We start from the raw sequence: 26736 nt of genomic DNA, 5'->3' as shown, positions 1-26736 counted from the left end.
CCACAGCTTACATGGTCACTGACAGTTTGTTCTTTATTTCCAAGTCTCTGGTTTTATTTTACTCATTTGTTTGTTTTGTTGTTTAGGTTCCACTTACAGGTGAGACCATATGGTATTTGTTTTTCGCCACCTGGCTTATTTCACTTAGCCTAATGCTCTCCAGTTCCATCTATACTGTTGTGAAGGGTAGGAGCTCCTTCTTTCTTTCTGCTGTGTAGTTTTCCAGTGTGTGAATGTACCACAGTTTTTTGATCCACTCACATACTGATGGGCACTTAGGTTGCTCCCAGCACTTTACTGTTGTAAATTGTGCTGCTGTGAACATTGGGGTGCATAGGTTCACAAATGAATTGGCTATTTGAATTAGTGATTCAGGACTCTTAGGGTATAATCCCAGCAGTGGTATCACTGGATTGAAAGGCAGTTCCATCCTTAGTTTTTTAGGAAATCCTCTTACCTTTTAAATCTCTATCACCCCTCTTTCCTCCTTTCCATCGTTGAGTTCACTCCCTTTTCTCGGCTGAATTTTGCTGATAGGCTTCTAAGTGGTCTCCGTTCTTCAGTCCCCCTGCCCCACTGACCTTTCACATCGCTGCCAGGTCATCTCCAAAAGCAAGTCCTACCATGTAAAGATTCTTTAAATCTATAAATTACTGCAGAATGAAATCTCTTAATGACTGCACATCCCCATAAACACCTTATTTCTTTCTATGTCTCATTATCTTCATCATACTATTCATATTTCCTACCAGAGTAACAACAAAAAATACACGGGAAGAAACAAGCCCTCGCCTTCCGTAAGCATTTGCATCCTCTGTTCCCCATGCCTGTGATCCTTCCCCTCCTGATTTACTCAATTCCTCCTGATTCTTTAGAATTCACCTCCAAGTGTTCCCTGATCGTCACTCCCAGGTGTCTCCTACACAGACTGCCTTGTTTTCTGAGCCGCTAGAGTGCTTCTCATTTGTGGAAGTTTGTCTGTTTCTTCTTTTAGGTTGTGTTTTCCCTTAGGGCAGACACTAGTGTTTATCACTACATCTAGTCCCTAGCAAAGTGCCTGGCATGTGCTCGTCCAATAGGGAAAGCAGATCAGAAAAAAGCGATGGTCTTAAACTGTAGTCTCAACATACTTTCAGATTCATCATCTTGTTTAATCCCTGGAAAAGGTTTATGAGGCACACAGGATATTTCGAAGAACATATATGTTTAATTGTACTGTACAGCTTCCCATCCGTATTCTGAAAATCTAGGTGATTCTGGTTTATCAGCTGGAACGCTGGGAAAAGATAAAGCTGATGAAGTCTTATCCTTGCCACTGACAAGATCATCTTACGAGTGGACAAAACAACTATGGGACATTTACGCAGTGGAATACTACTCGGACATAAAAAAAAAGTTCACCCTCCGAGACAGTATGAATGGACCTGGAGAAAAGTATGCTGGGTGAAATGAGCCAGACAAAGAAAAATACATGTGATTTCACTTATATGTGGAATCTAGTGAACACACTTAACTAATAAAAAAATGGGGACAGACTCACAGATGAAGAGCAGGATGGCAGCGTGGGTAGGGCAGATGTCTAAATGGTAATGAAAAAAAAAACAAGGATTCCATTCTAAAAAGATCTCCTTATTTTCACAAATTTATTATCAGCACCCATTTCCTTTCTAGATTTTTCCTATTAAACAAGACATACCATAATGTACAAAAATCACTCTTATGTAGTCAAGAGGTCCCCCACCCTCACTCTTTTCAGCTGAAACCAAGTACTTGCTCCTGGAAGCTTTACTCTGTGTCAGCTCTAAGACTTAAAGAACTTCATTACTTCAAATCTCAAAATATTAGCCCCTGTGAGTACATTTTCCCACTTCACTAGGAGTGAAAGCACTTTCTTTTTTTTATTTTTAATAGATTTCATTTATTTATCTTTAGAGGGGAAGGGAAGGAGAGAGGGAGAAAAATATCAATGTTTGGTTGCCTCTCATGCATCCACCGCTGGGAACTGGCCTGCAACCCAGGCATGTGCCCTGGCTGGGAAATCGAACCGCGATCGTCTGGTTCGAGGCCCTCGTTCAGTCCACTGAGCTACACCAGCCAGGGCTTGAAAGCACTTTCAAACATTGCCTCTTTGCAACAAACCCAGGACCACTGTGACACTGGTGTGGCTGGGGATCTGTGACATGAACGCTCCCAGATCACTCTCCGCAAACAGCAGGTGCTCTGGTGTACGGCTACTTTCTGAGTAGGTGCAGCTCTGCCTGTTACATCCAATTTGCAAAACTCAGAGCTTCAAATACCACTCACAGCTCACGTGCGGTCACACTTTGCCAGCCTCCTGGCCCATTCCTGGCTGTGCTCTCACCCGGTAGCCCGTGTCTCTTGGTAAAACAGTCCAAGCCCCAACCACCTGCTGTGAAAGAACTTATTTCAGGCCCATCCTCAAATGACAGCCAATTTGTCTTCTTTCTTCTGTGCTTCCAACCAGAGTGTTTTCAGGTTGTACAGACATCCACTACCAAAGCGGAGATTGCTGTTCCCAACTCCACATTGCTCATTTCTTTTTCTGAGAAAACAGCTGTAACCCTGAAACAGGTGGCATTTAGGAGGGTGTTGGAATGAAGTGTTTATAATAGCAATTTTAAAAGCCCTCAATATCCAATAATAGAGGACAAAATTATGGAAAGCTATAATTAAATGTTATACAACCAGTACAAATGATGAACATACTCCACCTAGATAATAGAAAAACAGTAAAAATAAAAATACTAGGTGAAAAAAGACATCAGTGCCAAAAAGTATATGGTACATTTTGAAGCCATTTTAAGCAAGGACCAGTTGGACAGCAAAATTACCCACAGAATTCTAAAAACTTATTTCTAATGTTTGTTAAATTGTTGGGGTAATGAGTTAAAATCCCTTCCCTCTCCCTGAATTTGGATCGGTTTTGGATCAGTTTACCAATCTCTCTTTCACACATACACGAACATAATATCTGATACAGACATATTTAAAAAAAACATGCTAATTGGTTGCCGTGAGAGCATCAGGCCTGAAATTAGAAAATTTTTAAAGTAAAATACTTCATGCCTTTCAGTAGTTTTGCCTGGAGTGTATTACCAATTTTCTTTCTTTTTAAAAGTGTGAGGCAACATGAGGTTCCTGGTCAATCCATCCACTTTCTCCCGCTTGCCATTTCTTGAACAGGCCAAGGATGGACCTTCCCTATAGCCTTTGCGTCTGCTCCCCGTGCCAGGAACACTCCAGATGTCCAAGTGGTTACTGACCTGCCAGGCCAGGGGCTCGGTGCATGTACTCTCTAATCATTTAGGAAACACCCTTCCCCTAGCTAAAATAAACATACCACCCCAAAATATGCCTATTTCTATCCCTTTACTATGTTTCTTTTCCTTTGTAACATGTATTGCCATCTGAAATTAAATGTTACACTTGTTTACATATTTGTTTGTTCTCTACATTCACGTACTGAAATAGCTCATTGGGACTAGAGTATTTCATTCATTCGTTCCTCCTAGCCATTAGCAAGGTGTCTGGCACAGACCCAGGTTTATACATACTTGAGTCAAGTATAAATAATTTGAAAGGCACGGTGGGTCTGAGAAGTTACCTACACAGCACTGACGTGCGCCGTGGTTTCTCAACTTGGGGAAACCATCTACTTCTTAGGGGGAAGAAATCTGTAATATTGTTTCAAAGACCCTCCCTTCCTCTTTTGGAGAGATACACAAATAAATATACAATACGACCTCTGGCTAGAAGTTCAAGGACGTTAGAACTACGGACTCTTTCATCAATCTGAAGAGAGCTGTTTAGTGTAAATGCCAGCCAGTCACCTCAATGGAGATCACTCAAAAGATACAGAGGACCAAACAGAAACGAAGCAGGCCCACTGCTGAGCTCAGACACAAACTTGTTCATTCCGAGGTGCACTTCCCCAAAGGAATCCCACCTTCTACCATCTCAAACTCACACGCCTGCATTTATTAAATAGCACTAATGCACCTTGACATTTGGCTTTCAGTTTACTAGTAAGTCAAGTGAATAAAGTGGGGAAAAAGACAAAAGACAGGAAAACACACTCCAGATATATATTTTCCTTTCAAGGGTAAAAATTTTATTTTCGATGAACTTCATGCTGCACATTTTCAAAGAGAGTCACATAAGAAAGCAAAAATGTCATCCTCCCCTCATCCTAGAAATAAATAAGCAGGGCATAAAATTCCTTTCTTAATCACGAGACTTGAAAGTTTAGCACCAGCATCCAAAATGAACAGAAAAGGGAAAAAAAGCATTTACTATATATATTTCAGATTTCTTTGGGGTTTTCCCCATGTGGTATTAATATTTCTTCTTTCAATTCATATCATCAAAACAGTAAAACCAGGAAAAAAATATAAACCTAGTGGGTGCTGAAACTGGGTAGGGGGGTGGTGCTCTCTTGTCTTCTGTGCAGGCATTCCCAGCAAAATCGCTGGAAACACTGGCTGACATTCTCCTTTTGTGCTTATTTGGTTTGTAAAGAATAATTGTAAACATTCCAATGTCCACATTTGGGGTATTAGTCTTCCACTTTATTGCTTGGATGTCTCTTTGGTGTTGGAAAGGTCGTGGTCTGCTTTTGTTTTAGCTTTTGAATGATCATTAATTCTTTAGGTCACCTGGAAAAAATTAAAATCAAACTTATAAAGAGGGACAGAATAACCAGGAGTTAAAGAATACAAAGGCGAAAACACTATTCTTCATGTATTTCAAAATGCACTATTTTAAAAGCTCTAAACGAAATCCACATGGGTATCTTTCTCAACATCTGTGCATCATTCTTGTTATGCACTGACTTAACGGAAGCTGTTTTGCATGAACTATTTTTATACACCAGAACAATCAGAACATAAAAGTGAAACCACAATGAAGGTAACAAGCTAACCCGTATAAAGAGGTTATTCTTTACCACTCCCTGCTTAACGATTTCATAGGCGTTATCTCACTGAACATTTCCGAGGACCTCAGTGGCTCAGGCTAGCGAGTGTTTGCGCTCCACCAGCAGTGGCCATCACTGAGGCAGAGGGTAAATAAATGAACTGCTCAAGGTCGCGGGCAAATGAGCAGCAGACCCTGCACTGGGGATAAGGACCTGCTGGCCCTTGCACACCGGACTGCGCTGCCTCCAAATCTGCGCTCCTCATCAAAGGGAAAAGGGAACGAGAAAACCACTCCAGTTTTTCCGCACATCAGTTTCCTGTTACTAAAATTTTGAGGCCTGGTCAGGCACTTTAAAATGATCAAGTTGGCCACTAGGTGTCATAAAAGTAACACTTTCAAGTGTTCCTACCTGGGATTACCATGTTAACACTATAATAATTAAAAACTGTCCAGAAAAAAAATTGGCCTCTCATGAACGGTCTGAATGTTTATGTACCCAAAGCCTAGCTAAACAAACAAACAAACAAACAAACAAGGCAATCTCAGAGATATTTGAACACCAAAACCGCTTTCTTCAAAATCCCAGTGGAGATGAGGAATGGTCCAGGTGAATCACAGAGCTCCTGTAGACTGACTTGTGCTACTGTTGAGAAATCACGGACATTCAGAAGAAAACATCAGCTGCAGCCTGGGCGGCCCACGCTCTCACCTGCCGATGTGAAGGTGCCGGGGGAGCCTGGTGTTACTCAGCACTGCTCTGCTCGGTGGCTGGAGCAGGGTTCTCAGATGGCACTTCACCCGCCTTGGTCTAAAACGCAAAACAGAACCACAAGCCAGAGACGAATCAATTCAGGTGACACTGGAAAGCTCAAGGCGGAAAGGCCTCAAAAGGTGGATGGGATCTTCTTGCCTCTGAAGGCAAATCACGGAGCAAAACTTCATTTATTCTCAAATAAAAGTCAAAAATCAGTACCACCGAACAATGGCTTCCAAACAGCAACTCAACCCCACCACTCTCCATTACAAAAAGCCTATGACATGCAATTACTTTCCGCACACTTAGAAGCAGGTTCTTCTCTGTAAAAGCTGTTCTTCGTTTGGACAGCCCTAAAGGTACTAGCTCCGAATCCCCACGGTGTGGATGATTCTTTCAGAGAATCTGATTTAGTGAAATTCAAACATTTGGTTCATATTAAGTACAGGGCATACTCTCTCTATATACGTACAGGCTTTAAGTGTAATGTTAATATACATATAAATGCATATAAACTATGTGAACATACCTTATATTACTTATAATATATATGGTATTTATAAATAACATTTTCCATAAACTATTCTATATAAATATGAATAGTTGTGTCAGTCATTAGACTATAAACCACCCTTAGAACACAGCACCAACGTTTGACATGGTTAAGGCTAATCTGGGGTCGCCCCCGCCGGCTGCCTGGATTTACCTCTTTGCCATCTTGTGAGGGAGCATTAGGAGGGCGGGGGCGACGCCGATAGTTGTACGGGCGCCGGTACCCACGGCGAGCAGATGGCTGGTTTGGACCAGTGGCCGCTTGTTGATTTTCTTTATCTTCAGCCTCTCCCACAGCTGGGGCAGGTCGCGGGCGAGGGGGCCCCCTAGAACAGAGCACAGGACAAAAAGAGAGAAACGCAATGGGGCAGGCGTCCTCAAGAACATGGGTTTTAGTCATTTTCTCAAGACGGAAAAATCAAGTGATCGGGCACTTATTGTTAGAATTATGCATAGGCTAATGCAGCAAATGGAACACAGTTTGGGTGAAAAATAACTTTTCCCGTCACTTTCTCCCTTCATCTGAATACCTACTGTTGTGAATAAACATGTACTGAGCACATACTATGTGGGCGCAGAGCACAGGAAAGTAAAGCAAAGTGGTCTGGCATCTGCCCTCCATGAACAGAGTTTCATGGAGACTAAGATTAAACATGGGCTGGGGGGGGTTTCATGTTAAATCATTTAATTTCGACACCTACTCAGTGAGTTAGATTTACAGTGAGAAATCCAAGCGGTTCAGAGAACATAAACACGGTTTGAGTCATACAGGACTGCTGGTTTTCTAGGTCAGAAAGGTCCACGACACCTTTGTCAAGATGCCACAGCTAGGGACCGACAGAGCTGGGATCCACGTGCTGTCCTGTGTCCTCGATTTTCATTACGACATTTCTATGAAGTCACTTTTATTTGACAGTCCTTAGTAACTCATCATTAGAGTGATTACGTCTAAAACTGGAGTGAACATTGGAGGAAAAAGGATACAAAGGGTGTACAATTCCTCACCCTAAATAATACACTTACACACCCTTCAACGAACTCACATCGCCAGACTACAAGGTGTTATACATGGCATTCAGGAACAAAGCTGGGTTTTCTTTTCTTTCTTTCACTTACCCTCAAGGATAGGGTAAATAAACAGTAAGGCTTATAATATAAAAAGCTGAAAAAGGATCTTAGGGGGTCTAGTCAATTTGTAATCTTCACAGGGATAAAGAACAAATAAAATAACCCACTCCATTCATATTAACATCATAGATAGTAATAATATTTAATATTACTCAGTAAACATTAACATTTATTGAGTGACTACTATGCCAGGCACGTTACTAATTATCTCAGATGTGTTATGCATTTAAACCTACGGACAACTGTAGAACGTTCCTTAATGTCCATTTGACAGACCTAGTGACTGGCTTTAAGAATTTGCAAACTTCCCGAAGGAGTTACAGCTACTAACTGCAGGGCAGGAATTTAAATAGACAGTCTGATCTATATCCTGATTTAACCTTTCTACTAGACTGGCTCAGTCAACAGACCACACAGAATCCCAAGTATCCCTGGCACTTGTTCTTCCTCTGCAAGGAGCTCTACGATTGAATTACCCATCAACTAATTTCTGCTTATTTCATTAAAAATAAAAAGGAATAATTTATGTCATGAGAAAGTTATCAAATACAAATAATGCTGTGGTAAAGAAAAAAGCCTAAATGTTCTAATTGTCGAAGTAGGGGGGGGCGGAATATCACAAGGCATCTGAACACATGCACGGCAGAGCCCCCCCAAACTTGGCCATATGGTCAGGGCAGCCACACCTTCTACTTCATAATAAATCCACAAAACAAGACCCACAATACCCCGTCCACTCTGCCACCCCTCAGGGGGGGGCCTTCAGCCGGTCGTGAGTTAGAGGAAAACGCCACACACCTGCGGTACCTGGGGCGGTAGGTTGGGTTTCGGTGAACCGGGCCCTGAAGCTGCACTCCCTCCGGGACGCCGTCCTTCATCTCCCCAATCTCACCGGCCTAGGAGAAGGGAACAGGGCTGGGAATGAGTGCCACGCTACCAGATGCAGGAGGCACAGAGCACACAGCTGCATTCAGGGTGTTGGTGAAACGTAAAAGATAAAGGGCTTCCGTACAGAGCTGGGAACTCTCAATCAACAGGGAACTGCTGACTGACTGGATCTTTGTGAATGACAGAAAAGAAAGAAAAACACGCTCCCGCCAGGTAAGTCTTCCGCCTTATTCCAGAGTAACTAGTTTTTTCACAATGTTAGTTTAACATTTTGAAGTGTTCCATGCATCCTTTGAAAGAAAACCTACAGTATGAAAGGAAATGCACTGTTAGACTCCATTTGAGCAATGAAACTCTTTCTCAAACTCAGACCCACCAACTCTACAAACTGGGTGTCCCTTCAGTATTTACGTTTCTACAGTCACAGCATCTCCCATCCCTCTTAACTATGCCTCCCCTCCGATTCCTCCCTTTCACAATGTCCCCCTTGTATGTTTGCACTACTTATTTAAGCATAACATTTTTAAAAGCAAAATACACTTTCTTAATGATAAATTTATTTTAAGCCGTGGGAATATCATAATTTTACTGTAGAACTTCCAGGGGAAGAAAGACTAACTATAGACAAAAACAAAACACAATAAGCCAGCTGGCAACCTCTCAAAATCACTACACATCACAGCCACAGTCTCAACCTTCTTTTTCCCACTGAAAACTAACATCCCTTCCTTCTGCATATTTCACTAAGAAAAGAGCAGTCAGAAAATACTTTCTACAGGTTACCAAGGCCATCCACATCTGTATTAATTTTCTTCTCTCTCGTTACACTGGATGAGTGGTCGAAGCTCATATCCACAGCCAACCCGTCGCTCTCGCCGACTACAAGGGGCTTACTCTTTATCTCCCCTTCAAGGTGCATTTCTTCCCTTTTCTACTCTATCACTTCCATCCAGGCACACAAACATGCTGAAAAGCTATCGTTTTCAATTATTTTATTTTGAAATAATTACACACAGAAAAGTTGGATGTATAGAATCTAATCCTCAGGCTCCATTCAAGTCTCACCAATAATGCCCTTTACAGCAAAAGCAAACAAATGAACCAACAAAAACCACTTAGAACCATGCACTGAATTTAGTTGTCTCTCTTTCTGACACAGTCCTTCAATCCCTCCTTGGTTTCCACAACCATGACACTATTAAAAATTACAGGCTTGGGGGTGGAGGGGTGGGGTGGGGAGATATTACAGGCCAGATATTTTAAAATACCTCCCAGTGCAGCTGCTTGGTGTTTCCCATGCTTTAGTTTCCGCGCGGATGGCAGAGAAGCCACAGAAGCGACACTGAGCTCTGGCTGCATCCCGGCAGGGGGAGTTCAGGTTCACACCCCGACTGACAGCCCTTGCATGGAGCAGGAGTCAAGGTGGTTGGCCCCTTTCCCTTTGTAATTCAGGAGGATTTGGAAGACGTACTTTCAAAGTCTGCAAATATTTGATTTCTCATCAAATTCTCCGTACATTCATTCATCCGTGTGTATCTGTGCAGACTCACGGTTTTCTATTTTATTCAGTGAGTTATAACCTGCTACTGTCATTACTGGCTGACGGGAACCCACTCAAGTGGGCTCATGTCCTTCTGACCCGTCTCCAACATTCTTTGCACGCTTCCTTGCTTTCTGGCACAACAAGATGTTCCAAGTTCATATTGTACTATCTCTGGTCCAGATCTGCAATCAGCCATTTCTCCAAAGGAGCTTCCTTTTAGTGGAGAATGGTATTCAGAAAGGCCAATGCTACCAAGGTGTCACTGATTCCAGGCCATTTTGGTGAACAGAAATAAGGAACACGCACACAATGTGTACACACACACACACACATATGAACGATTGTATGTCGTGGGGGGTTGGGGGGCATTAGATCTGCCCATCTAAGGACATAATGACATCACAAGCAAGTTGTTGGCAAGGGCAGGGGTAAGGGGAACCAGCACAGAGCTCAGTCAATGTCAAAACAAAATCAGATCAAGCCCAAACCTCGCCCTAACCTCATTCTCCTCCAGACACTGCTCCACGTCGTTGGGCTCCTTCACAGACACACACACTGACGGAAACCATCACCATCACCACAGAAACAGCCTCGAGGGGGAAGAAACTAGTCTTCTTCCTCCACTTCGGCGCTCTCTCGAGTTTATCCAAATCGTATGTTTGTCCTCACCACGCCACCACCCTCCAAGTGACCAAACCCGGCAATCAGGTCTCAACCTAACACCCTCTCCTTTTTGGCAGCATTTAGCACAGCATGTCCTTCTCAAAACCTACTTTTTCTTCTTGTCCCTTCTCATTGCCATTTGTTAGGCTCTTCGTCTTCCTCATCTGCAGTCGTTGGTGTGCCCCAGAACTCAGTCCCAGGGTCAATTCTCTGCCTCACCCATTTTATAGTTAGTCCCACCCTACACTGTGCCTTTCACTATGTCTCCACGTCTCCAAGGTTCTAGCTGCAATCTCATCTGTCCCCTTCAGGGTCCCGTCGGCCTCTGTGCCTGGCAATCCCTCCGCCACGCATGCCAGTCCCAGTACCCGAATAACTCGCTCCTCTGCTTCCTTAGGTCTCTTCTCAAATACAGCACCAAAGACTTTGCCAGCCACCTTACCTAGAGTGACGCCACTTTAACTCATGCCACTTTCTACCTCTTGACTCTGCTTTATTTATTAATTAATTCATTTTGCCCACCTGGCATCTCCACTTGGATGCAAATGTAATACAGGGGAAAGGCCTCCGAATAATTTTCACCTCCCTCCTAAACCTAATCTTTCTTCAGTCTTCATTCGTTTAAATTAAAAAACAAAACACAACACAACAAAGGGGTACCCTTTACTCCTCACATTGCACATTCACTCCAGTACCAAATGCTGTCACTTTGGTGTTGAAAACACTCCCTGAATCCGACCACTTCTCACACCTCCACGCTAGCACTCCAACCCAGGCCAGGGTCACGATCATCTCTCCGCTGGGCGATCATCTCTCCGCTGGGCGATAACAGTGACCTCGTCTCCCTACTTGTTGCCTCCTGTGGTCCAGCCTCTAAAAACAGCCCAATGATCTCTTAAATGTTTCTTCCCCGTACAGATTCCTTGATTCCTTTTTATCACATTTAGAGTCTGTCAACGGTCCCTGTTACCGTCTGCCAGGCATGTCTGGTCTGCTCTAAGATATCACCCTAGTCCCGCCTGCTAGCCCTCTCCTCTCCACTCAACACCACCCCAACCACACCGGCCTCCCTGTAGTTGTCTGAACAAGCAAACCTGCTTCTTTCTCAGGAACTGTAATTAGGAAAGAAAAAAAGACGACAGAAAGAACAATGAACTTCACTAGAGGATGAGAGTTTACTGGAATGACAGAATGGGAAAAGGAGATTGAAGCTCTAGCACCTCTTACCCATGTAACCTCAGGTAAAAGCTGTTAACCTCCCCAAACACCCCAATCTCTTCAAAAGTATGGCACCCACTGTCGCCTTCACAAAGCTGCAGGGAAGCTGAAGGAGAGCTGATTGCAAATGTCGATCACTTGGCAGATGCCAGACAATGTCGCTCCCTCTCCTCTATCACACATTTCTTTTCTCAAAGACTATAAATAGTTGGTATTAGGCCAGTCACCAATTCTACTTAATTTCATACGCAGAGAATTATTTTCTTTAAACAGGGGAGGTCGTTTGGTCACTGACCATGCTATACTGTGTCCTTTGTACATAAAAGAAATACTGTTGGCCTGCATATCACTTTTTTTCTCCCACTGTCATGTCCAATGAATTTCAAAGTTTCGAACAGAGGAGCAAGTGTTGGAAAGACTTTTCTGTTTGACCTCAATCACTTTTACTATCTAAACAGCTCTCCCTATAATTTTAAGTCATTACACTGACATCCTGGAAGTCACATGCAAGTTTTGGGAATCTCCACTTGATGACACTGGTTAGCTTAGGTCAACCTCCGACTCCGTGAACAGGCTCTCAAGTCCTAAGGTGAAATATACTTTATTTCAAACGATATGAAAAAGAATCATCGTGTCCTCAAAAAAATGACACGTGTGTGTATGTGTGCTAAATACCACAAATGATTATTTCGGGACGGTGCTCCTAACACTCTAAAAATAACCGTGCATTACAAGTCACTGCCTCTTCCTGCCCTCATTTCCTAGAAGCCCAAAGTGCGGCTCCGAAGGAACCTACTACGCCCCATGCACCCGACCTCTCCAACCGTGTGAGTCCACCTGTTATTTTTAGCACATTGGTCAGGGACAGCTGTTAAAGACTAGAAGGACACAAACAAGAAGCGGTGTAGAAAGAACACCGTCATGCATGATGGGAGAGGAGACGGGGAGCAAAGAACAGGCTGAACATAATGTTCAGTCAAAACACTCGGCGGCAAAACAACCCAAGGACACCAAGAGGAAAAATTTGTAGCTGCTGATACTAAAAGTGATGTCCTTGCCTACGTTTTCCAAAGTTTCTGGAGACGGAAAAGTTGGTGTGAGGCCTGCTAAATTACAGGCCAAGTTCACAACAGCTGTATCAATACTTTGTAGTAAAAAAAGGAGAATCAGTGGAGAATCTCCCCTCCCTGATAGGGTTTCTTAACAGTCAGCACCACCCCATCTAAATTAAGGACTTCCCAGACACTAGCTATCCTATTTACAGACACTGCGCTCGAGTCTTTACCTATGACTTAATCATCATAAACTCCATAGCAGAGGTGTGTTATTAAAGCCATTTAATGGATGAACATGTTGATCTCTTTAAAGCCTGGTTTTCTCAAAAGCTCACAGATAATAAGTGGCAGAGACAAGATTCAAATCCAGGCCTGTCTGACTGACTTCAGAGTTTAAGCTCTTAAGCGTATTGTCTCTCTGCTTCGCTTCTCCCACAAACTAGGGCCAGCACCCTTTCCGCCAGGGTCCTCGGTTGCAGGCATGGCTCCTGCGGTGGCGCTCTGAGAAATGTTACTAGAATGAAAGACTCCAGGCCTTGCCTCAGCTTTCCTGGCACAAAGAAGCCACTGGCAAGGTTTGGTTTCCCGCAGCCGGTGTTGGAGGAGGAGGAGGAAGAGGAGGCAGAGGAAGGACGGGGGGTGAGGACTGCTGAAGAGAAGGCCCAGGTGCAATTTTACCTGCATTCTGCTGGGATGGGGAAAGACCCGTGAGCGACGGTCAAAGGTCTGTCCCACGTGGTACGGCGGGAACCGCCGCAGGTACTGAGGGCGGTACTGAGGGCGGTACTGGGGGCGGCGCAGCCGACTCCGGGCCCCAGAGAGCTGCCCGTCAGCGGCAGGGGGGTCAAATCCTTCACTGCTGCCGCTCCCTTCCTCCTCCTCCTCCCCAGCGTACTAGCGAAGCAAAGAAACAGAGGTTCAGAAGAAGTTTCAGCAAGGACAGAACCAAAGAATACCATTTAGGACGAGTATCACCAAAAGAAATAAATATTTCCTCCCCAGAAGGAATAATGATCCTTTTTTATACAGACAAAATGCATTTAACCCAGATCATCACGTGATTACCCGGGATAAACTACATTAAGATTAAAGGAGATCTATGCAAATAAAATATCGAGAAGCAGAAAAGCAAAAGCAACCAATCTACTTCATTTTAACCGTCATCTAACCAACCACCCAAACAGCATTTACAATGTTTGTAATATGTAGCCCAGCCGAAGGCGGGTTTCCCAACATCTGCCACCCACTGGGACGAAGTCAGGGAAGTCAAGAAAAAAATATATTTCATGGTGTTATCAACAGTTCCACATAGTCTGCTTCCTGCGGCTGCTCTCAAAGTGTGGACGGGGTCTCCAGGACCCTTCGGGGAGGGGCTTATCGATGTGGAACTGCTCTCATAGTTCTACGGAAAAGAGTGGCGTTGTTTGACGTATCTTCTATCAAACCTCTGGTTTAATATAACCTCTGGTTTAATAGAAGATACGTCAAACAAATACGTCAAACAACGCCACTCTTCTCAATAAGTCAAACAACGCCACTCTTCTCAATCAATTTAAAAATATATAGTTCTCATAAAAATGTTATTTACATTTACATGTAATGCATTTGTTTTATATCAATTGAATATTTTTGAAACTTCTGCTTTAATTTCTAATATAATCAATTTTAATAAATAAGGACTCTGGGATCCTCAATAATATTTAAGCATACAAATGGGTCCAAAAACCAAAAAGTTTGAGAACCACTAACTTATGGTGTGATTTTCTTTATTTGCTTAGTAATACAGTTTTCCTTGCATTTTCTCAGATGGTGGTAAGTAATATATACAGGTAGTTTCTAAATATAGGCCTTACTAACAAAAGGAAATACTGACTCATTTTATACTTTTTTCTGTAGTTAAATTACCATATCATATAGTAGTATTTTATACTTAAAAATAAAAACAAACAGCCAAACATCCCTCAAAGAATTTATTTCAAATCTTACTTTAAAAGGGGATGTGTAAATGCCAAAGATAGTCATGAGGTAAGTAAATACAGTTAATAAAAATAAACAAATTAGCCCTGGCCGGGTAGCTCAGTTGGTTAGAGCATCAGGGTTGAGGGTTTGATCCCCAGTCAGGGCACACCCAGGAGTCTCTGCCTAAATAAATGGAACAAAAGAGCCATGTTTCTCTCTCATTCAAAACTAACAACGGAATAGCCCATTTCTTTTGGAGAGGGAGGGTTTTTAATATTCAGAACCCCCCAGATCAAGCCCCACTCGGGCAACCACATTGCCCGATAGGAAAGGCTTCAACAAAAGGCTGAGCTAGTTGACTTTCAGTCCAGTCAAGCCATTCCACTCTTTGTAAAAAACCTATTTCAGACATGACCCCCAATTATGTAAAGATACATAGAAAATGTTCACCAAAATATTAAGTGTAAGGCTTAAAAAATAATGGCAGCACCATTGGCAAACATACTTTTGAGCTGTGAGGCCTTAAACACATTAGAACAGAAAACCTTTATGTACACTTTCAGAACTGACATTTCTAAATACCCTTTACATGCATGATTTCACAATTTCCAGCTGAGCTTAAAAGTCTTCTAAAGGGAAATTTTTCACCAAAGGTTTTCTATCATTTTTACTTCTGAATGAACGTAGGAATCAACATACTCGCAACTGGAGCTCCATGAATCCAATGGATTTGAGTTAATCTGACAGAGTAAATGCTGTGGTAGCTCATTCCCACCTCCATCCCCTGCACAGCTTCTTATTAAAAATCAAACAGGATAAGCAAATCAGGGATAAGGAAAATACCGAAACGGAAAACAAGATGTCACCAACAATATGATAAAAATCAATCTGGGCAGGGTGTGAAGACGAGAGAATGAAGAGGGGAACCATTCTGCTACGCACAAAGATGTAAATCTATCAAAAGCATGAAGATAAATCACTCTCAATTTGCAGGTATTGATTCTGGTGAGACTTTTCAAGTTTTCCTTGGATGACTGACGCAGCCCCAGTCCCATGCTTACAAAGCATCTTGGGTTTATTGTGGTGCCAATCCCAGGCACTGATTCTAGAACCATCAAAAACTGGCTCAAATCCACAGAATCCTCATAACCACCAAGGAACAGGATTCTATTTGGGTGCTTTGGCAGTATTTCTATCGAACCTCCTAAGACAGCTCTAGCTAGACTTGGTTGTAAACCCCTTCACCTGGATTGGAAGAAATCTAAAGAACTAAAAATCCAGCACTGGCTGGGTGTGGCTCAGTTGGGTGGGCCCAGGCCTGCAAAACAGAAGGTCGCTGGTTTGAGTCCTGGTCAGGGCACATGCCTGGGTTACAGGCCCAATCCCCAGGCAAGGTGCATGTGAGAGGCAACTGATCAAATGTTTCTCTCCCCTTCTCTCCCTTCCTTCCCCTCTTTCTAAAATAAATAAATGAATAAATACATACATACAGAAATGTTTTTATAAAACTAAAAATCCAGAGAATTACTTACTACTCTACGTTAAAATAAAATAAATGTTATGCTAAATAAAACACCCACTTACTCGAGGTAAATGTAATATTTTCTGTGGCTAGCACTGTTTATTGCCTATTCCCAAGCTATTTTCCATTCTTCCTGGCCAACCAGATGCTGATTTTCTTAGAGGTCAACAATGCCAGTGCCAAGGGATGAACAACAGGTTTGAGATCTCCGTCATGGAGATCCCATTCCCCTTTACTAGTGAATGCCCTAAGACTAGGTTCTGGCCCAATGAAGAGACTGCCTTTTTGACTACCTTGGCACAGCCTGCCTTAATTAAGCTTTCTTGTTACAAGATAACAAAATGTCTGTTACTTGCAGGCAAGTACATACAAACTGACACAACGTTTCAATGGCAAGTTTCTAGTGAGACTAGGAGCTATGGATAAATTCTAGGCCCTAAAAGTTCCCCACCAGATAAAAAGAAACCACTTTGTATCTCCAGGAGAAGATACAGTGCATATCAGCTCGAAGTAAGGACACTGAATTTTGGAGGTGAACATTTTCTCAGTCGCCGATTCGGAAGAGAGAGCAACCTACGTTGCGGGGAGGTCCGCGGCGTCTGCCATAGTAGCCTCGTCTGTAGCGGCGCCGATCCGCAGCGTAGCGGCTCCCTTCTACCGGAACTCCGTCGGGGCCGGTCACGTTGGCTGCTTCAGCACCCTGACACCGAAGAGAAGGACAGCCTCAAAATTTAAGAGACACTAAACACCCCAACAACAACCATCAGCAGCCAGACGGTTCGAGACTGGCAATTCCCATGGTTAGACCTCAAAAATACACCCACGTTCTAACGATGTTGTGATTGAAATGGACACACAGCTCGTTGGTTCATGCAGCCTAAGTGCTAACTTCTTGTTTGGTCTTAACTGAGTCCAAAAGCAACACACCCCTCTTCGAAGCACGCAAACTGGTCAATACATAACAACCGAAAAGGAAGGAATGCAAGACCAAGAAAAGGATGTTCCTCGGTGGGAAATAACTGAGATAATGGTGTCTTCCTCGAAAATGCTGACTTCCCTATTCTTGTCACAGGCACCAAGGGAATCCCTATTCCCAGGCTCACGCGGCTCTGTCCAGCAAGGACCCAGAGTGACACTTGGCAGCAGCAGGAGTGAGGGACCCTGGATTTAGTAATACGGAGCTTCCACACACGCCGTCCCTCCGTAGTCCTGCCTCTTCTCCTTGAACCAGTCCTGGCATGCTTACTCTCATACGAGCAAACGAATACAATGCTTCAAACACACAAAGAAATTCAAGACGACTCAAAAGAGTGTATTTCACACCCTGTGTCAATTTGTAAAACCTCAAGTTCTGAAAACACAGAGGTGAACTACACGGTGAAACAGACAGAGGTCAAATTCACTCGACAAAACAAGATACTAGAGATCATTACGGGCCAGCATTTGAATCTCCAAGAGGCCCTGGGGATCACATCAGTACAGGCATCATTTAAGTTACTATATTACAGGAAATAAAGCATTTTTCGTTTAAAACAGAACAGTTTGGGAGCCACTAAGAATATGGACTATAGAATGGTAGACGGGGTGTGTGTGTACCTGCTTAGTTTATAACTCAGCGGCCACGGCTAAGTGCCACGACGGCTGCACCATGTATGGTTTTAAAACGTTTGCTTACTGCTGTGTTGCTTTACTGTCATCTGTAGTCCACTGCTGACTGAAAACAAACCATTAGGGGTGTTGCTAATATTGGAATTAAATATATAACAGCATTAAAAACAATCCGGAGATACGTTCCAGATGACAGAGTAACTTCATCTGAACAAAGCTGTTACACAGTCCATTCAGAAGCCTAAGAAGCCTTTGGCTTTCCAAACTCCAAGCCCAAACCACAATGATTATATTCTATTTGAATCCTGTTTTATTGAGATTGAAACATTCTTCACTGTGTATTACTGACATTATTAAAAATCACAGCCTGAAAGTTTTATTTATACATAACAAGTTAAATTTTAATCTTCTTAAAATGAAATGTCATTTTAAATCTTGAAAAATTAGTGCGTCCTTCCATAAATAGGTGTTGTCATTTATTAAATGAGACATGAAATTGTCTTTCATAATCGGTATCCAAAATATTTATGACATCCAATATCAACAATATTTCTACTTAAAAGCCACTTCTTCCTGTCATACAAAGACAAAGGAATATGAATTCATATGGGACCGACAGACGACTTTCTTGGCGCCACACGAAAACGAGGTGCCAGCTCACTCTGACACCCAGTCACAACCTGCTCTCACCTTCTCTCCTTCAACCACGTCAAACTCCACAGTTTCTCCGTCTCCTACACTGCGCAGGTATTTCCGTGGGTTGTTCTTCTTGATGGCGGTCTGTAAAGAGAAGAGACGATACAAACTGAAGTTTATGTCAGTACTGATAACCTTCCATTGCTTTCCAGTTTACTGGGGATATTGAAGAGACTGTCGACTTATTGTTATTCATACTTTTTAAATTGATCATCCTCCTACTACCATGAATCTCTGAGAGAGATTCTGTTCTCAGCCTGGTCACCCAGTCTTGACACGGTTCACTTAGTGCCCTTGAACTAGTCATCCTCAGACATTCAGACTGCAGCTCCATCGGACGGGGTCGGATGTCTTGGTGAACTCTTATACACACACCCACACGTATTTTAGGTATAAAGGTTTCTGCAGACAAGAGAAAGTGCTTCCCTCAAAAGGTATTAAAGAATTATGTGAAGGGGAGGAGGGATGACAAATAAGAAAAAGGAATTAGACAACGTCAAGGGGTAAGTATTTCTGAGAGAATATTCAAAACTACCTCAGGAATCAGAACATTACTTATAATCTGGCTTATCTCCCACCCATACCACTCATTTTATGGATGAGGAAGCATGAGGCTGATAAATGATGTGTATCTGAGGCCACATTAAAGATGCTGGCAGTGGGAGGTGGGGGGGGGGGGAGGCGGGTAGGTGAGGAAATTCATACCCCTGTACTGAGTCCGTATATTTATTCAACATTTTCCCCATCACACCATGCTTTGTCTCTGACAACACATTAAAAGGTTAATGGGGACATTCTCCTGCATGAAACATCTGCATCTAAGTACGTGCCTACAATTAGAGGTTCCTTCTTCAGCCCGAAGAGGGGAGTGGCATCATTCTGGCAATCAATTTCCATTTCTTTAGCTGGCATCTCTAAATAGTTAAAGGGGCTCTGAGTTTCTATGGAATTAGGTCAACTTTATTTTATAAAGCGACTGGGCATGTGTAATCTAGCCCTTCCCTTACTCTGAGTAGGAGGAAGGAAAAAAAAAGTAAAAGAATGAGCCAATGGAGCCGAGACTTCACCCACAGAGGAAAAAGGCAGTTCGGGACAGGATATACGCGCACACAGCATGAGCATTCAGCCATTCCAAAGCCAGCCCCTCCCTGCCGGCTCCCTCGCTTTTTCCTGTTAAACTGGGCAGGCCTCAACACAGTGCGGTGACTCACCCCACAGCACACAGGGGCTGGAATCAGGTCACACACTCGCTCGCAGGCTCACAAAGCCGGCCCCCAGTGCAGGCACTTGCAAGGCCCTTTTACTCCTGCCGCCACCAAACGTGCAGTTCTTACCCCAAATTGTCTGCCAACCCCTTGGTATTTATTATAAGCAACACTTCCTGTCAGTCTGTCATGACTTTAGAAGTTAACCTACGCAAATTATCTAGATACAACTGAACTATATCCACTCAAGCAGAAATATAAACAATAGGCACCACAAACAGGGTTTATTCTTAGCTGTCACTATTGCCAGTCACCCCACCCCACCCCACCCAACACACACACACACACACACACACACACTCTCTCTCTCTGTCTCTGTCTCTCTCTCTCTCCCCAACAGAAGGCAGCAAAACCACTGGAAACCGAATGCTTGGCAGAGCCCTGATGGTCCATGTGCTGGTAACAGAACCTGCCTCTGTGCTCCCTGCTGATATACACTGGGAACTGCACACACATTTGAGACAACTCATTGAAAACATGACACAAAAAAGGACAGCAAGGAGAGGTGTTTTTTTCATGTACTTTGTAAAGTAAGTCCAGGATACATGGCAACAGAATAAACAACATCCTAGGCCAATGATGTAAAGAAAGGCTGAGCTCCTGTAGCAGAGAAGCCCATATTTTCCACGTTTTACCCATTTTCTACTTTTGCTTTAAATGTAAGGCAGTGTTGGCCTTTCGACCCGGCCATGTGCCCACTGCGCCTGCCTCTCACAGGAATGAGGACTGTCCTGGGAACAGGCCGTTTTCTCTGTCTTACAGACACACCCCAACCATCTGCGCCGCTGGCTGCAAGCTGGAGGAGCTCGGACCAGCCTCCATCCAGGCCCAGAGCCAGGTGCATGCCTACCACACTCTGGGGGGACTGCGGAGTCCGGGGAGCAGGGCATCGGCAGGAAACAGGGTTTTTGCTAAGGATTCAAAGGCTTCACAAATTAACAAGTGGTCGAACTGCCTATTACTTCCTGGCACTCAAAAATAAAAACCATGGGAAAACAATGGCTGTGACGGGACTGAGTGCTCACCTGCCAATCGTGAAATGTAGAACTGAGCTCCCTCGCCAAAATAAAGTCACCGAGAGAGTTTGGGGTGGCATAATGATGTGCAGGACTAAATTCGGGAATGGAACAACAGCATATTACTGACACCTCTCTCTTCACAGATAAAACGTAACATTTATTACCCGTCTTACCTGATGTACAAATACATCTTCTTTGGTGTCATTTCTGTTGGAAGACAAAAGAAAAACAACTAAAGTTTATCTCAAGGCTTTAAAACACATCGAAAATGTTTGTTGATCCTCTAACCTCAATTCAGATGCCTGGACTCAATCCTCACGGAAAACTTCTAACCCCTCGAGATACTCACCTTGCTCCTCCGCATTAGCACAGTGCTTAGATCCAGGTGCAGAGATTCAACACAGAACTGTCCCCTCCTTCTCATCTCCCTCTAAGTCACATGGTGTGTAATCGGAGCCCCAGATTTCCCTCCCAGCGAAAGCACAGCAAGCCGGTTAAAAGGACAGGGCACAGCTGTGAACTAGGCTCTCCTTACACTGAAACCAAAAACAGCCCCTACCACCACCACCCCAGCCTAACTCACCCCCCACCTCAGCAAAACAGACAAGGAAGAAACTGGAGGAATTTTTTTCAGAAAGGGGTCGGGGGTAGGGGAGCATAGAAAACTATAATATCATATAAATACATAATACTCCTACGAGCTTGCACTTATATTCTCATTCCTATATGGTTAGAAGTTACCATGGTTTAAAGAAAACACTAGTTCCTACACAGGACTTGGAACTATATCGTTCCAGGGCAGTTACGCACTAGTTGAAGTGACCTTGGGAAAGTTGCCTAACCAGTCTCCATTTCTGCATCTCTGACACTATGGACATGGGCTCAATTACCTCAGGTTCTTCCTGTTTCTGAATTATTCCCCCATTTTTTCTTTTTAATGGCTAGATTCTGTAAAATAAGTTACTTATTTAACGTTCTGGAAATGTATTTTAATTAACATTTAATGGCAAGTAACTAAGCAATGAGAATATTTACAGTGCTTACAAACCTTAAAACTTATATAAGTCATTAACAAAGCATGCTAAAGAATTTATAACTACTGGTATCACAACAGAAGTATGCATTTAAGATATGCAGAGATGCGTGCACACATACCGATTAATAAATCCATATCCATTTCTGACGTTGAACCATTTGACAGTGCCAAGGACTTTGGTGGCTAAAATAGGATTAAGCAAATAAATTAATTGCTGATGTACAAGGAGATAAAACTCATATCATTTAAGATCTTGACAGCGCTATGTAAAGCCTAAAGATACCTGAAGAAATCATTATGAGCTTAATTTCAGAATACATTAGAAAAAGAAAATGGAACAAGTAAAGACATTATAAGGGAATACTTTTCAGAAGACTAAACCTTTTTTCCCTGGTAAACTTTCTGGTAAAGTCCTCAGATAAGGAGTGGCCATAAGTCTATGCATTTCTGCAATAATTAAAACTGAGAAACAGTGTTTAAGGAAAAACAACAAAAAAAGTTTTTTAAACACCAAAAAATCTTGTAAGTGCAAAAGAAGGGTCGCAGTGAAAGAGAATACAGATAGGCGAACAAGGCAAATACAAAGGACCTTAACCCATCACTTTCACACTTGGGAACACTGGCAAACGTTATCACGTGAAACAGTAGCTCCTTGTTGATGGCTAATCTACAGAGATACAACACAGAGTGGCTTGTCTCGTTGCCACACGGTGGCCCATCAGAGGAGTCAGGAGTAAGAATAGAACTGATGCTGCCTCAATCCCGCTGTGCACTCACCACCCCGAGACATGATGCAACAGGACTTTTCAAACCTCAGGGATGCGCCTGGACTTCTGTGTCACTGTTTACCCTACTCCCTGCAGCTGGCAGGGATCAAACCCAGCACTTTCTGTCAAATCCCCTCTTAAACTTGCTGATGGTCTCTCCTTTGCGTCACGAGTAGGACCATTTCTGTACACCAGATTTTAACATAAAACAAAGAGTAGGGTTATATAACTTGTACTCCATAGATTCACAATTATTTCAGCCATCAAGTAAGACCTGAGGTGACTCCTTTCAATCAATTGCAAATGCCTCTAAGAATCAGTACCTCTAAGAAATGCCCATGTCTAAATTCAGGAAGTGCATAAAGCAATTATCAAGACTCAATGAAACAGGAAATCTGACAATAGAGTACCTTTAAAAAAAAACTTAGTAGAGAAGGAAAGTAATAATTAACATTAATCCTTGCTGCCTCTCTGAGATACAAAATTTATAATTTCCAAGGATAAACAATGAGGATTCGGTTTTTAAATGCAAGACTAAAACAGTAATTAGAACTTGTTTTGTTGTGAGCAGGGTTATTTCTGAGTGTTGCTAGACTGACATGCTTGAGGAAATACTTTAGGTCTCTTAGTAAAAATAAAAAAATAATTCTTTATGCTCTCAAGTCATTTAGCTTACTATTGCCTCAGCAATATCCAACTCTTTGGCACCAAGGAACAAAGACCTCTCCAATGAAGAGTTAAACCATCGGAATCGTCAGTTTTAGGCCTTTCGAATCCCAGCATTAGGGCAAAGAAGAAAAAATGTCCACAAAAGTAGACTGTTTTTGATAAATCATATGCTTTTAAGTCATACATTATTTCAGATGATTCACCATTAATGACTCTTGTCATTTGCCCTAATTAATGTCCTGGGAAAATATAAAGGAACCGTTTTTGACTCATTTTCATGTAAGTTAATGTTTACCACTGTCAAAGGAATAACCTTGATCAGAACAGCAACATGATAATAGGGGAAAAGATAAAGAATGATTTTCAAGTCTAACTTCAACCAAAGCTGAAGCTTATTTTTACTCCCCCAATGTGATTTAAAAATTTTTCCCCAATCCCACACATATTTCCAATCATGCCATGTGGCCTAACACACTGACCCACCCTTTTTGCTTTAAAACCATAAACTCACTTTACATACACAAAGGGAGAAGCAGGGGAGACAGAGGAAGCCCACGTGGTTTCCGCCGGGGTCATCAGCAGAGCGCTTTCACCCAGGTAAACTGCTTTTCCTGGCCTACGATGGCTGTATCCACACTGAAGGTAAAGACTGTTTGTAAAAACTAAAATGGGAGAATCCCAAACCCGAGTTCCATTTTAGCCAGCACTGTGCCTGGCACAGTTTAGGCACCCACGTGTTTGCTTGGCAAAGGAGAGACAGCAGGACGAGGAGGGGGTGCGCCCCGCAGCCGGCTGCCCTTCATTCTGAGAGCTGGAGTTGCAGGGGAGAGATAAACGACCTCCAGGCTCATCACCAGGATGTGGGAGAGGCTTAACAGCCGTTGGTGATTGACAAAAAGTAACTTTATGTTTCCTTCGTCTTTGCCAATACCTGCTTTCAAATCCAGAAGTTACTTTAGATAGACCCCAAAGGGTAGAAGGATTAAGTGAAAAACTGCAAAATTTCCTTTACACAAGATAAGTTTTAAAAAGGATATATCCAAACACCACTCTGGATAACTCAAGGCTGTCTCTCTCAGACATTCTGCACAGGCGTTCCAAGAAACACTTGTTGGAAATATCCCAGTTCAATGTGGACTAGACTTCAGCAACTTTAAGTCCAGCAAAATGCCAGCTATTTCATTTCTTAACCTACACAGGCTACATTTAGCATGCTGTTGGCATTAACTGAATAAAACCCCTGGGGTGGAAGGGGACGGGGGAGACAGGAGACAGGCCTCTCAAGGTAAGGGACGTGGAATCATATTACTTTCTTCACATTAACCTCTTAATTTTCTTCCTAGAAAATTGGAAAGGCTCTGAGAGATCAAACACACCGTACCCAAAATACCAAAAATTTATTTGAAGCATCCTACACTATCTCTTAACTTTCCTGTTTAAAAGGCAGTGAATGATACAGGCATACACCCATGAGAAAGCTTATTCACCACCCACGTGCTTTGTAAGCCCGTTTAAGGTCTCCTACGGGGACACAGGGCGTTACTTGAGAGAAGGCTGCAGTACGTGACAAAACCAACGACGACCACAGAGACCTTCTCCGACGCTCTGCCCACCCCCCCCAAAAAAAACAAAACAACAACAACAAAAAAACCCTGAACGTCTTATCGCCTATTTCCAAAGTTTAACTCGCTAAGATAACGATGTAGCGAACAAACGTCATACCCACACTTCCTACTAAGTTTTTCCAGCTGCCGCACCAAGTGCGTTCCCACAGCCCAGGAAGAAGAAAACGTGTAGCGATTGGTAAACAGTGAAACAGGTTCTGCACTGCAGTGGGCACAGGGAGGGAGGAGGACGGGGGACCAAGACCCAAGAGGATTGCAACACGCCTTTCCCCGCCTGTGGCCGACAGAAGCGTGGTGCCTTTCCCGTGCCAATGTGGGAAGGGCGTCGGGGACAGACACCTGAGCCTCCCCCGCAAGAAGCCTTTCCACCTTTCCTTTCCCGTCTCCCACGAGCGCCTCATTCTTCTCCAAAGGAAATCCTGTCGCCACCCAGATCTTACGCAGTGACTCCAAAGTCGCCATCCCACGTGTCTGTTCCTCCCCAACATCCACCTTCATCCCCACCCTGGGTCCTTTTTCGGACTGCCGCTCCTTTTCTCTCCGGACCAAATCAAGGGAAACGTGCGACAGTGGCCAAAGTAAGACCCAACTTGCTGGCCCAGGACCAGGAGAAACGCGCACCAGACGGCGAGGAGCGCAGGGCGCCACGCGCTCACCTGGGAGCGCCTGCAGGACCAGCGCGCTGCAGCCCCTGGTGCTGGGCACCCACGCCCTTGGAGACCCCACACGGTGCTCCCCACACCAGGGGGAAATGCAACTGGCGATGCCCACACGTGCTCGGCTTCTGGCTGCAGCCCGCCCCGCCCGGGGCAGCCCCTAAACTCCCGGGACTGACTCACCGAGAACTTTTTTCTCTGCGTCTTCACTGCTGGCGGGGGCTGAAGAGGCCGGGGCTGCGGGGCCCGTGGGGGTCGCGTCCCCACCCGGGTTTCCTGCGACGAGGGCAGCGGGCGCCGTGGCAGCGGCCTGGGGCGCGCCGCCGCCCGCCGGGCTCTTGGGCGCGGAGTCCTGGGGGACCGCGGCGGCCGCCTCCGCCGGAGCCTGCGGGAGGGCGGCGGCGGCGGCGGTGGTGGTGGTGGTGGTGGCCTCGCTCATGCCGCCTCCTTTGCTCTCACTCGGGCACCTCGGTGGCGGTTGGTCGGCGGTTAGCGCGGCTGGTGGTCGCGACAGCCGGGCTCGCTCTCGGGGAGGCCGGTGCGGATCTCGCGGCGCGGGAGGCGGCGGCGGCCGGGGTGGGGTCTCGCGGCGGAGGCGGCTCGAGCTCTCGGGCTGCGCGCTTGCTCTTGGGCTCCTCGCTGGATCTTACTGCCCCAAAAATGGCCCCGCACAAGTTTTTCTAGGCGGCGCACGGGCCGGGGAGGGAAGGGCGGGCGAGGGAAGAGGGTGGGGAAAGTTGGCTTCGGAGTCGGGCATCGACTCTATTAGCATTTAAAGGAGCCTGGTGCCCTTTCTAACCCACGCATCCGCCCGAGACTGGAGCGCAGGGGCTGAGGTGGGGATTAGAGAAAGCAAGGGTAAGTTTGAAGTTTGCATTGCACGCTGCAGTGTTCTGAGGAGTCCACTCTACTGTCCCTTTGTTGGAGAGGAACGAGGGATCTCGTCCCTCACAGTCTCGAGGACACCTGAAACTGACCTTTAGCAGAGGAAAATAGGGCATCCAAATTACGCTGCGTTTCTCTCCCGCAAACACTTGTTTTTATGCAACATCTATCAAGAAGCAGAAACCATTTCATACAGCAGTTAAGAATTGAAATGATAAAATCTTAAGACCATCTGGCAACTTACTCTTGAAAGATAATTTGTGGGTAATTTCATCTATAACCCACAGGTG

The 26736-nt window shown here is 44.2% G+C and overlaps 1 protein-coding gene and 1 pseudogene across 3 annotated transcripts; one reads left to right on the top strand and one right to left on the bottom strand.

Moving 5' to 3' along the window:
- Positions 1 to 4525: 4525 nt before the first annotated feature.
- YBX3 (Y-box binding protein 3) lies at positions 4526 to 26252 on the bottom strand. Of its 3 annotated transcripts, none has more exons than XM_037033795.1 (10): positions 25745 to 26252; positions 21964 to 22027; positions 20982 to 21015; positions 18519 to 18608; positions 16798 to 16920; positions 13418 to 13633; positions 8180 to 8268; positions 6399 to 6570; positions 5648 to 5746; positions 4526 to 4676 (listed from the first exon to the last, which is right to left on the bottom strand). In XM_037033795.1, exons 1-9 carry the CDS (start codon positions 25998 to 26000, stop codon positions 5681 to 5683), a joined length of 1110 nt encoding a protein of 369 aa, XP_036889690.1. In that variant the 5' UTR covers positions 26001 to 26252; the 3' UTR covers positions 4526 to 4676; positions 5648 to 5680. The 3 variants fall into 3 exon arrangements, with proteins under 3 accessions (XP_036889690.1, XP_036889689.1, XP_036889691.1); XM_037033794.1 differs by having other exon boundaries at positions 8171 to 8268; positions 25745 to 26249; XM_037033796.1 differs by lacking the exon at positions 13418 to 13633 and having other exon boundaries at positions 8171 to 8268; positions 25745 to 26242.
- LOC118978416 (60S ribosomal protein L4-like) overlaps positions 25999 to 26736 on the top strand; it is a 47613-nt pseudogene continuing 46875 nt past the window's right edge.

This window comes from Sturnira hondurensis, unplaced genomic scaffold, assembly GCF_014824575.4.
Source record: "Sturnira hondurensis isolate 20B ecotype Veracruz unplaced genomic scaffold, ASM1482457v3 Scaffold0021795, whole genome shotgun sequence".
Lineage (NCBI taxonomy): Eukaryota > Metazoa > Chordata > Mammalia > Chiroptera > Phyllostomidae > Sturnira > Sturnira hondurensis.
Note: the sequence above shows the minus strand (reverse complement) of the source record. Positions and strands in the feature narration are given on the sequence as shown.

Excerpts from the sequence above, each read along its gene's own strand:
- YBX3 (XM_037033794.1), bottom strand. The coding sequence starts at position 26,000 with ATGAGCGAGGCCACCACCACCACCACCACCGCCGCCGCCGCCGCCCTC. Across the intron at positions 16,921-18,518 it reads ACGTGGTTGAAGGAGAGAAG|GGTGCTGAAGCAGCCAACGT; the intron begins GTGAGAGCAGGT and ends CTTCGGTGTCAG. Across the intron at positions 8,269-13,417 it reads CCCATCCCAGCAGAATGCAG|GCCGGTGAGATTGGGGAGAT; the intron begins GTAAAATTGCAC and ends CCCTTCTCCTAG.